Source organism: Brassica napus, unplaced genomic scaffold (assembly GCF_020379485.1).
Source record: "Brassica napus cultivar Da-Ae unplaced genomic scaffold, Da-Ae ScsIHWf_521;HRSCAF=783, whole genome shotgun sequence".
In the NCBI taxonomy this organism is placed as follows: domain Eukaryota; kingdom Viridiplantae; phylum Streptophyta; class Magnoliopsida; order Brassicales; family Brassicaceae; genus Brassica; species Brassica napus.
In genome coordinates, this window is record NW_026016590.1 from 1,161,841 (window position 1) to 1,174,012 (window position 12,172).

Genomic DNA, 12,172 nt, shown 5'->3' on the forward strand with positions numbered 1-12,172 from the left:
ATCACCCTTGGTCTGAATCATGCTGGTGTGATTGATCGTGCATGTTCTTGTTTGATTGTTGCACGGTTAATCAAGTTAACATTGACCAGACTGAAGATGTTACATTCACGTATGGCACATCACCTCACGTTCCAAATTTTATGTTGTTGTTATGGGGGAAAGCCAGATAAAAAATGTTGAGAAGTGATAGTCTACAGATACAATATTGTTAGAAAAGGTATGCAGACCGCAGTGGACAAGAATTGTGCAGAGTAAGGAATTTGGTTATCTTGAAAGTGGCTGCTCAGAAAAAAAAAAAGGATCGGTTGGGGAATAAAGGGATCGACCATGAGTTGTTTTGATATGGGCAGATTATGATAAGGTCAGAGCTAATATCCAGAACTCCTTTCAGAAACTGTTCAGTAAAGAGTGTACAGCTACGTTTTCAGAATTCGGGGACGAATTCTTTTGAGGGGGGAAGAATGTAATAATCCTCACGAGCAGATAGAATTTTGGTCGAGAAAATTCTTTAAGATCAGTTTTGAAGATTGATCGATCAGAATTTAAATAAAAATCGACCCGATAAATTAATGCCTCGACGGGACTGTCTTGTGGTCGAAAGACCTTCCTTGATAATTTGGTCGAGTCTTATATATATTTTGGTCGAATTTTATTAAGCTGAACGAGATTTTCCAATAGCCAAAGGAAAAGGAATATTTGGTCGAAATATTATTCAGAATTATCAACCAGCTTCCTTAATAATCTTGACCCGTCTAATGCCATCACCTCCTAAGCCAGCATACTTGTTTACTTATCAAGTCACATGTCATGCACCTTCCTGCTTGCTTGCTTGCTTATGTAGTAATGGGCACATGCAAGTCACAAGCTGCTTGCTGTGCTTGCTCATTAATTCAGTCACATGATTATCACCAGCTGCTTGCAGCTTTCTTCTTGGGAGGGAAAGGACAGCAGCTTGTTGTTTGGAAGTGCTGAAGTTGCTCTCCACATGTCCTTTCTCAGCCTTGCTTTGTGCTGAGTGAAACCCTCACCTGAAGCAACTTCTTATGTTATAAAACACACCACCTTCTCTCTTCTGGTCGTCCATAACCACAAGAAATCAGAGAAAAACTTTCAGAAAAATCAGAGAGAGAGAAGAGAGAAAATATGACAGAAAACCATAAGAAAAATTCAGAGAAAATTCTGAAGAGATATCTGAGAATGGACGACCCTTCCTAACCCTCTTGTGCCTTGAATCAGTGACTGGGGTGTGTGGAAAAATTAATAGATTGTCTAGAAGATTCATGAGATCACTTCACAGCTTAGTAATCAAGTATTAAACCGGTCAATAGTGGAGATTGAAGGAGAGGATCAGCTGTGTTCACCGATCAGTTTAGTATAGCCGCTGTCCTGAATCATGAACTGCATGGTTGAATCAGTTTTATACAACTGGTCGATTGGAGTGTTTTGTCTTGCTGGGATCAGATGTAATGGAGAGTGGTTGGATCGGCAGACATGTCCTGTTGATCCTTCCGAATCTGAAGTGTACCAGTAGTGGAATGTGATTAGCTTGAGCTCGTGTCTAGTCTACCTTAGCCAATCTCAAGGACTAAAAGGTGAGTCTAGATAGATTTTTGATCAATACTGTATGTAGATGATTGATAGGCTTTGTCTTTTGATCAATATTGCATTGGCGAGGTGTTTACTTAGTGTAAACACTTAATAAATATTTATGAATGTTCGTAGAGGTTTATTCCGAACCTTAGTACTTGTTCTCAAGTACTGATATATTATATTATTAAATATATGAGTATAAATCATGTGAAGCCTTATTGTTTTACTCACTCTCCTGAAAGTTCCCGTATTACCGTGAATTGTTCCTGCAATATGGAACAAGGTCACGAAGACACGATGATGGGGTCGCACCCTGGAGGCCGTGTAACTGCATGCAGCGTTAGATGTTTGATCTTGGAATATCTAATGGAGATGATGGTTATATTTATTTCCCCGCTAGGCTCGGTTAGCCTTGGTGGTTTTCCGGGTTTAGTATATATATATATTATAAGTATGAGTGAACGGCGGGTGTCGTGGAGATGATGTTTAAGATAAGATTCACATCGATGGAATGATATAACTTATATATGTGTTTTTATTAGTTATGGAATATATTTCCACTGCATACAAATGGAGTTGATTGCTTGAGATATTATTAATATATGTTGGGGTGCGGGATTAGGCTCACTGAGTAAACTACTCATGACTCATTTGTGATGCAGGTAACCAGTAGACGGGGAGACTTTACTCTAGGACGGGAAGGAACAACATTAGCCAGCGGTAGTTTTATTATCCTTGCAAAGTTGTTTTGATATTTTTATGTATAAGATTTATTGACCGAAAACCTCGAGGTTAATTTATACCAAATTTTGTAAGATGATTTTGAATGATATATAAATAATGTTTTTTTTTAAAGTACGGGTTCCATATGATATTAGTAGTCCTTGTCCGAACGAACTAACTATCAGGTATTTGCTTTCTCGGGTTGAAAAGCCTAGAGTGCTATCCGATAGGAGCGTTGGTGTTCTTTGATTGTTGGTCTAAGGCGATCAGAAGTATTCTGAGAACCTCAGATCAACCATCGAGGGACATCGACCGTGTCATTTCCGGTCATCTACGATCGGGGGTGTCACATCCGTGGCTGTCCGTGTGTGTCCGTCAGCACACAAAGCCATCCGTGGCTGTCCATCAGTACACATATCAGCACGTTGGTCCTTGGACTCAGCACACTAACCCTTCCCGTGGACTGTTCGGGTGATTTTCGCCCACGTGGGCTGTCTGTTCAGTACACACAAGACGTCCGTGGGTGTCCACCAGCACACACAGGACATCCATGGCTGTCCGTGTGTGTTCGTGCGTGTCTGTCAGCACACACAGAACGTTCGTGGCTGTCCATAAGTACACATATCAGCACGATGGTCCTTGGACTCAGCACGCTGGCCCTTCCCGTGGACTGTTCCGGTGATTTTGGCCCACGTGGACTGTCTCTTCAGTACACGCAGGACGTCCGTGGGTATCTTTAAGCACACACAGGACGTCTGTGGTTATCTTTTTCAGCACACACATAACGTCCATGGGTATGTTTTCAGCACACACAGGACATCCGTAACTGTCCGTGTGTGTCTGTCAGCACACACAGGACGTCCGTGGCTGTCCATCAGTACACATATCAGCATGCTGGTCCTTGGACTCAGCACGCTGGCCCTTCCCGTGGACTGTTCGGGTGATTTTGGCCCAGGTAGGCTGTCTGTTCAGTACACACAGGACGTCTGTGGGTGTCCATTAGCATACACAGGACGTCCGTGTGTGTCCATAAGCACACACAAGACGTCTGTGGCTGTTCGTGTGTGTCCGTGTGTGTCCGTCCGTGCACACAGGACGTCCGTGGCTGTCCATCAGTACACATATCAGCACGTTGGTCCTTGGACTCAGCACGCTTACCCTTCTCGTGGACTGTTCGGGTGATTTTGGCCCATGGGGCTGTCTGTTCAGTACACACAGGACGTCCGTGGGTGTCCACCAGCACACACAGTGATGTGCCATGGGGTAGCGTACCGGGTAAAACAGACATGCATGGCTTGATCATGAAAGCAGTAAGATATATGTTCATTGTTTGACAAAAAAATATCCAAACAACAATGTCGCATACTTCTTCAATGTGAATATCTTGCTCTACGCATCAATCTCTAAACCCAAAGAACTAATAACCGTAACGAAAATGTCATGTTATGAGAATTGAAAAAGACAAACCTCATTCTGATCAGATGTACAGATTTAAAGCTTGTAAGGTTGTTGTCGTGAAGAACAAAATATTCGTTTACGGGAGAATTGAAGTCCAAACCGGTTATGTCGGATGGTATAAAGCAACCTTCCATTCTTCCATCAATTGAGACATTTCCATTTCTCTACAAAAACTTTTTTTAAGTTTTTGCATTTCGTAAAACAATTCAAATTCAATATTACAAAATTATCAGGAATTATTTTATTTACCACTTGAAATGCTTGCTTCTTCCCCAAAACAATATTCACAAAACGTCTTAACTTGAAACGATTCTCTGTTTCGCTTTCTTGAAACGATTCTCTGATTCCGCCTAAGCGAAACAGAGAATCGAAAGTATGAAAGATCAGTTGCACAAAGAAGTTTTGTTTATTTATTTTGTTTTTCCCTCACCAAGAGAGAAAAAAACATAAAAGTTTTTTTTTCCTTTCTTTTATTGCTGTAAGTTTCTGTTTTAGTTATAAGATTTTTAACTTTCGCTGGTTAAAAATTGCTTGCTATTTTTGTGAGAGGCTAAATGATTGGCGCTTCTGTGTTTGGGTTTAAATTCTATAATTAGTTTTAAATGTGTAACTCTGCTATTCATTATGTCCCTTCTACACTTTTATTGTTTACAAATAGACTCCCAAATATATTTATATTGTACGGTGAATGAGTGACCATGAGTAGAACCAAGAATTGATCCAACACATTCCACAACTTAAACTGAGACAAAGAAACAAGAATTCGTTCCTATACACACTCAAACACACAATTCAGTTCGTTACCAAAAACAATAATTAACGGGCCTTACGTATCAAGGGCCTTGCGCATCAATTGGGCCTAACCCATCAATTTGTTACATACGGCCTAATATTTTTTTACTGTGTTGGCAACAACATCAGAAGAAAATTCTCAAATATTTAAGGTAGTAAAAACCACTATGGGTTACTTCATTTTTTTTTTGTTTAAATGGGTTACTTCAGTTTAGAAAGACAATTATAACTTCAATTTAGAAAGAAAAATCTCTTTTGTCTTTCGAAATTAATAATTTTACTCTATTATTATAAATAAATAAAATAAGTTATATTTATTGTTTAACTCTCATTTACATTATCCTTTTTTTTTCTTTCCTCTCTATCACTCCATAACACTTTCACCAAAGTGTTTCCCTGTCACACCCCCACCAAAGTGTTCTCAGTCACACCACATATGTACTCAAAATTAGAAAGCCTAACAAAGATTAATCATTGTACTGCCTTCTCATCTCAAAGACTATACACATTGTCTACCCCTTTGACATTATTATTACCAATCTTCAAAAGATAGTAATGTTAAAAATCACAATCTCAACTTTAATCTCTAGTCTTTTGTCAAGGCAACTAAATGTCAATTTTTATAAAACATAATAATATTATTTTAATTTTAAATTTATAACATCAGAAACGTGGAAGAAAAATAATAAAAAAAGACAGCTTTTAGATTACTAACTCCACACAAGAAAACAATAGAGATACCTGCAACCTCCAACTTGGGGCCCCCAGCCATTACTTAACACTTACTGTTTACTCTTTCCTCTGTCTTAAAATCTCTCTCTCTCTCTCTCTCCTCTCTTCGTGTAAGCAAAGAACCGATCTTTCGATAATTTGGGTAATAACTCTTCTCTATTCCCCTCCAAGCTCTCCAGTGATCGCATTGTTCCTGTGAAAGCTCCACTTTACTCTCTTCAATCGCCTTCCAGAACCTGCTGAATCTTGGGTATTCTCAAACTCACATTTTCTTTGTTAATCTTTCTCTCTGTACGAACAAAGTTGCTTCCTTTCTTGTTTTTCTCGAACTCGTCATTGGCTTTGTAATAAGCCTGCTAGGGTTTTCTGTAATTTCTTTCTTCTGGGTTTTACTGTTTATGTGATGTGATGGGTCTGTTGAATGATTCTTCTTAGGTATCGATTTGAGTCCCTTGTGTGTGTGTGTTTGTGTAATTAAATTTATATATTTCTGCATATTTTCCCACTTTATTAGACTGGGAAAATAGTTTTCCCTTTTAAATTAGGTCAAAAGGAAATTAGAAAGCAGAAACATCTGTTGATAACGTCAAGTTTCTGTTTTAAAGTTAGTTCCTTTACTTCAGTTTCCACAAGAGAAGAGGTGACTGAATCTAGTCAAGTCTGTCTTTCAGACAAATGAGTCAAAGTCAATGCTTTAATGTGTTGTGTTCCTACAGAGAAACTAAGCTAAAGATACAGTTTCTTTCTTTTTTTCTTCATATAAAACACATTATGCTTGAATATTAAGGAACCAACACTCTTTCAAAGTCATGAGGAGGTCTATTGTGTTAGTTGCCACTAGAGGTGACTCAATCTAGTCAAGTGTGTCTTTCAGACAAATGGGTCAAAGTCAATGCTTTAACATGTTGTGTTCCTACAGAAAAACTAAGCTAAAGATACAGTTTCTCTCTTTTTTTTTTTCATATTAGGCTCTAGTGTGTTAAGTCATTTTAAACTTTGATTTCTGAAATATTATAATAGAATGTTCCATAAGTTGATATGTTTTTTTTTGTGTTCTTCAGATTTGTAGTTTTGAATGGATCCTGTGCCGGTTCGATGCCTCCTTAACAGCATTTCTCGTTACCTTCATCTGGTTGCATGCCAGACCATAAGATACAAGCCCATCCAAACATGTATTGGAAATGTAGTTCACTTGCTGAAGCTCTTGAAACCGTTTCTAGACGATGTTGTTGATTGCAAAGTACCTCCTGATGACTGCTTAAACAGCGCCTGCGAAGATCTGGATTCCGTAGTTAACCAGGCTAGAGAGTTCTTAGAGGACTGGTCTCCAAAGATGAGCAAGCTCTTTGGTGTAAGTTGATGAATAAGCTCTCATTTTCAGTTGTTTTTTTTTGTCTCTCTGTCTGCATCATTCAGTGAGTTGTTGTGTGTGTAGGTGTTTCACTCCGAGCTTTTGTTGGAGAAGGTCCAGACTTGTTCGTTGGAGATTAGTCGCATACTTGTGCAGCTATCACAGTCAAGTCCTGTAACTTCAAGTGTACAAGGTGTTGAGGTAAACTTACTTCAGCGGTGTATGCAGGAGATTGAATGTTTTAAGCAAGAGAGGACACTGTCTGAACACATGAAGGATACTGTGCCTTTGGATACTGATGATCTTGACAGCATTATTCACATGATGGATTGATATCAAACCAAGATCTCTTGAAGGAAAGCATTGCTGTGGAGAAGGCGAGGATAAGATCTCAGACAAGCAAGTCCAAAGAACAGATTGAACAAATCGACCAACTGATAGATCTCGTCTCTTGCATCCGTGAACACATGCTCAAAACCGAGTTTCTTGAAGTGGCTAAAGGTGTGTCAATACCTCCCTACTTCCGGTGTCCTTTGTCAACAGAACTCATGCTGGATCCGGTTATAGTAGCTTCAGGACAGACATTTGACAGAACATCCATCAAGAAATGGCTTGATAACGGGTTAGATGTTTGTCCTAGGACGAGGCAGGTGCTGACTCATCAAGAACTCATTCCCAACTACACAGTTAAGGCTATGATAGCGAGTTGGTTGGAGGAAAACAGTATCAAGCTTCCTGCTAACTGTGATGGTGGTGGTGATGCTTCATCCATGGCTAACAACATGGGTTCTAATGACTTCAACCGGACCGAGAGTTTCCGTTTTTCTTTGAGGAGCAGCAGTTTTACCTCGAGATCGTCTCTTGAAACTGGAAATGGGTTTGAGAAAGTGAAGATCAACGTTCCTGCTAGTTTATGCGGTGAATCTCAGTGCAAGGATCTTGAGAACTTCGAACTTTCTTCTTCAGGGCAGTCTTATACTCACAGCAGGAGTGAATCAGTTTGCAGTGTTGTCTCTTCTGTTGATTATGTCCCTTCAGTGACAAATGAGACACAAAGTATTCAAGAGAATCACCAAAGCTGCAGTGAGATGTCTCCTAAGAAACAAAACTCAGAAAGTTCAAGCAACGTTAATCATGAGTATAGTGAGTGCTCTTCACATACTATGAAACTGGTACAAGATCTTAAAGATGGATCTAGCAAAGAGAAGACTGCTGCTGCAGCTGAGATACGTCATCTCACCATTAACAGCGTTGAAAACCGAGTTCACATTGGGCGTTGCGGTGCCATCACTCCACTGCTGTCACTTCTATACTCGGAAGAAGAGCTAACTCAAGAACATGCAGTCACTGCTCTTCTTAATCTTTCGATTAGTGAAGTAAACAAAGCCATGATTGCAGAAGCCGGAGCTACAGAGCCGCTTGTTCATGTTTTGAACACAGGTAATGACAGAGCGAAAGAGAACTCAGCAGCAACGTTGTTCAGTCTATCTGTTCTGCAAGTCAACAGGGAGAGAATAGGACAGTCTAACGCAGCGATACAGGCTCTGGTGAATCTTCTTGGAAAGGGAACGTTCAGAGGGAAGAAAGATGCTGCGTCTGCTTTGTTCAATCTCTCGATAACTCATGAGAACAAGGCTCGTATTGTGCAAGCCAAGGCGGTGAAGTATCTTGTGGAGCTGTTGGACCCGGATCTAGAGATGGTTGATAAAGCAGTTGCTCTTCTTGCGAATCTTTCTGCAGTTGGAGAAGGGCGTCAAGCGATTGTGAGGGAAGGTGGGATACCGTTACTTGTTGAGACGGTTGATTCAGGGTCTCAGAGAGGGAAAGAGAATGCAGCTTCTGTGCTGCTTCAGTTGTGTCTGAACAGTCCCAAGTTTTGCACTTTGGTGTTGCAAGAAGGCGCTATACCTCCACTTGTAGCCTTGTCTCAGTCTGGTACACAGAGAGCAAAAGAGAAGGTAAAGAGTATAACAAAACCAAGTCCGGTTTCTTGTTGTGGTTTAGATATCTGAATAGTGATGTTGTTTGCAGGCACAGCAACTCCTCAGCCACTTCCGGAACCAGCGAGATGCAAGGATGAAGAAAGGTAGATCATGAACATCAAGAAATGGAGCTCCATGAGATTTGTATTGTTAAGCTAGTAGATTTTTTTTAACTCTCTCTTTTTGTCAGGAGCATTATAGTGTCTTCCCTTCTCTCTCCTTTTTGTGTTGTGTGATGAGTGTGTTAATGCTTGTGTGTAGTAGTTATATTATATGTGCAACTTGTGAGATTTGAGTATATAGGAAATGAAGTTTTTATTACATAACACATTTGCATAGATACATAATGGAAACTATAGAACTCTAAACCCATTTGATTCAGTATATCTATGTTACATTCCTCCAATTCTCTTGCTTGTTTCTTTACAAACACAACCAGAGTCCTTCCGCTAGTACATAAGCATTATTGGTTTGATGTCAAAATTTGTTTGTTACCTTGGCTTTAGTTGCGAAGCAAAAGAGAGAAAGAGAAAGTTCCACCAGAGTTCAGAGACCACTGAAGCATGTCATGGTCTGATCCAAAACCAAAAGAGTGAACAGGAAGCTGAGGAAGCATCACCCTGTAACTTGGCATCATCAGATACTAACATTCGGTTTAGTTTGGTTTCAACTACTAATCCAGATTTATGCTGCAAATCACTTTAACAACACTACTAACATCACTTGAAAGTAACAGAAAATCAAATGTTTTTTTAGTCAAACAATAAGAACAAGAAAGATGAAGATTGACTCTCTAGACTCCACATATTACGACACATTAACAAGAACTCTGGTCTCCAGAAAATACATATTATTCTCCCAAACTATTACACATCCTAAATTTCTCTCTCTCTACCTAAAAGGTCCACAAACACACAAGCAATAGCCTCCACATTCCATTGAGAGCCACTTCATCGTTTACTTCTCTTCTTAATGACTACCACTTGTTTACCTGAAACACACAAAAAACAACCACTGTTGAAATCTAAACTCATTTTTCGAATCCCTTTAAAGAAATTCACACATGCCCTTCGTAAGGAAAACAAAACAAACCAATCAAAGACATGGTCACTATGTCACTATGTATATATATCCTATTCTTCTCGGTCTTACCCTCTATACGTTAAGAGTTTAAACTTTACACCTTAGCTATTAACAAGACATCAACCTCCAAACCGGTGGATTATATATATATATCTGTGTGTGTGTGTGTGTAAGCATTCAAGCAATGAGCCATCAGAAGCAGTACAAAACAAGTTAAATCACAGAGGAGGTAATGAAGCAGATTTACCTGAACTGAACCATGCTTGGACCAAAACTACATCTAAGCAGGAAGAGATACCGCTGCTTCCTCCTCGCCTAAAGACACAACATAAGGCTTAACTTTGAATGTTTCAGTAATGGTAAAGCTAAGCTCGTAGTTCACAGCCTTCTTCCCAAAGATGTTGAACTTTCCTGCGCTCTTGTAAGCTACATCGGCATCAGCACCCTTCCTGAAAACTACCCTAGCCCGATTCTTCTCCTCATCAACCTCGGTTTGTGAATCCCTTATTGGTCCAAAATGCCTGAACATTTTACTCAGGTTCTTCTCAGAAGGTATTGTATCCGTTTCGGAAAAGTACATTATAAGCTCAGCTGGTGCATTCTCATCAAAGTCCGCTGGTTTGTCTGAAGCTGATGGAAGAGGATAACTGATCTGAGACTGTCTTCTTCTGTATGGACGACGAGTCCTTTTGACCTGAGCAGGTTTCAGCTCAACAGGCACAACTTGATAGTTTTCTTTTTCTGTAGCAGCTGGCGTTTGCTCTTCGCCACCGTTATGGATCACCCTGTCAGTCCAGTACGTGTCGCCCATTTCCTCAAACTCAAATGCTTCGGTTCCTCCTGCTGCGCTCGAATTGGATGATCTACCTCTTTTGCTGCTTGCTTTCTCTGGAACAAACTGCTGCGAAGCCGATGAGTTTCGGAAATCTAAGAAAAGCCAGTAGCAAGTTCAGACACAACGTTCTCTTTGACAGGGTCTGTTGCTGCAGAGTGAAGCTGGGATACAAAGCTCTCAACAGAAAGAGTCTCATCACCAAGGTTACTACTACCCTTGAGAACTGAAGGAGATCCTGCCATCTGACTAGCAGCTCTGGCTATGCATGCACCGATCTTAAAGGAGGGCCTCTGTGCAAAAGACACCTTTGCCAAGGAAACAGTCTTCCTACCTTCACCTAAGGAATCCTCCTCACTCAGGACATCAGCCTTTCGTTTCACACCGTTGGTCTTAATACCAGAATCAGTTCCAGCTTCAGCATAATCAGAGTTGTCAGGATTTTCTTCCATTACTGTATCTTCCTCCTGTTGGTTTTGATCAATATTTGGAGCTTCATGAGTAGTGTCACCTTCCTCCCTCATTGTATCTTGGTTTGCATCAGATCCCAAAACTGCAACAGAAGCTTCTTCTGGACACTCTGTAGCAACATGTGCTTCACTGGAAGCATTTTCATCACCTTCAGCATGTGAGCTTACTTTATCACCATCCTCCTCGGTGGCAACTTCCTCTGCGGTGAGAGTAGCTTTCTTATCCTCTTTCAAAGATGATAGATTCCCAGATTCAGTTTTAAGATCTTGTACATTTCCTGACCAAGAGGATACACCACTGAAATCAATAAAGTTGGTAATATCAGACCGTGGATCAAAAAGACCGTTCTGATCCAACTGTTCAACTTCACGTGGAGCAGCATCTTCACTGGAACTCTTCGGATTTGCTGCCATATCAGCATTATCTTTCCTTTCATCAACTTCCATTCCCTTGACTACATTGCTGTCAGCTTCAGCGATTGGAACATCTTGGGTTGGTACCATACTTGCTTCATTGCCAGCATCATCCACAACAACCGTCTCCAGCGTTTCCTCTACAGTATAATCGACATCCATGGCTTCTCCATTTTCTTCTTTATGGGTTGTATCTTCTTCACCACATGTTGTTTCCTGAGTAGACTCCTCTGGAACTTGCACAGATTCTGAATCCTTACCATTGTTGGTCTCAGATCCAACATTCGCTTCATTCGCCTGTTTGCTATCAACATCCATGTTGGCATCATCTGATTCCTTATCTTGGCCAGCAACAGAAAGCGTCTCACCATCCACCACTGAGCTTTGTTGGGGCTTCTCAGTTTGAACATTTTGTTCAGCTGCATGGTTTGCCTCCTCGTCAATCACTTCATTCCCCTCTTCACCTGCACTTTCATGACTTCCACCACCATTCACCGGCTTCACATCAACAGCATCTCTCTCAGTTTCAGGCTCACTGAAAGCATCAGTCTTTACAACATCATCAGATTCAGAGCTAACACCCTTCTCAACGTCATCTTCGACGCATGGCTCCTTCGCCGGAACATCAACTTCGCCATCTAGGGTTTCAGGCTTAGAAGCTAACCCTAGTTCCTCACCAGTTTCCTCCAAGGGCGCTTTGCAATCACCAATTGACGCACTGTCTTCTCTCTGTTCCTCCATGGAA

At 40.7% G+C, this 12,172-nt stretch overlaps 2 protein-coding genes across 2 annotated transcripts; one reads left to right on the forward strand and one right to left on the reverse strand.

The window, feature by feature from the left end:
- The first annotated feature begins 5,333 nt into the window (after nt 1–5,333).
- On the forward strand, nt 5,334–8,954 carry LOC106445426 (U-box domain-containing protein 3-like). The gene is given in 5 exon segments (XM_048774733.1): nt 5,334–5,545; nt 6,357–6,646; nt 6,731–6,968; nt 6,971–8,604; nt 8,678–8,954. Coding segments are annotated over 4 exon segments (2,214 nt in total). The 5' UTR covers nt 5,334–5,545; nt 6,357–6,370; the 3' UTR covers nt 8,744–8,954.
- Nucleotides 8,955–9,328: 374 nt separating this feature from the next.
- LOC125604313 (spore wall protein 2-like) lies at nt 9,329–11,902 on the reverse strand (the record flags this gene model as incomplete). The annotated part of the gene is given in 3 exon segments (XM_048774734.1): nt 9,329–9,619; nt 9,959–10,647; nt 10,650–11,902. Coding segments are annotated over 2 exon segments (1,909 nt in total), but the record flags the coding sequence as incomplete, so codon positions are not given.
- Between the last annotated feature and the right edge of the window lie 270 nt (nt 11,903–12,172).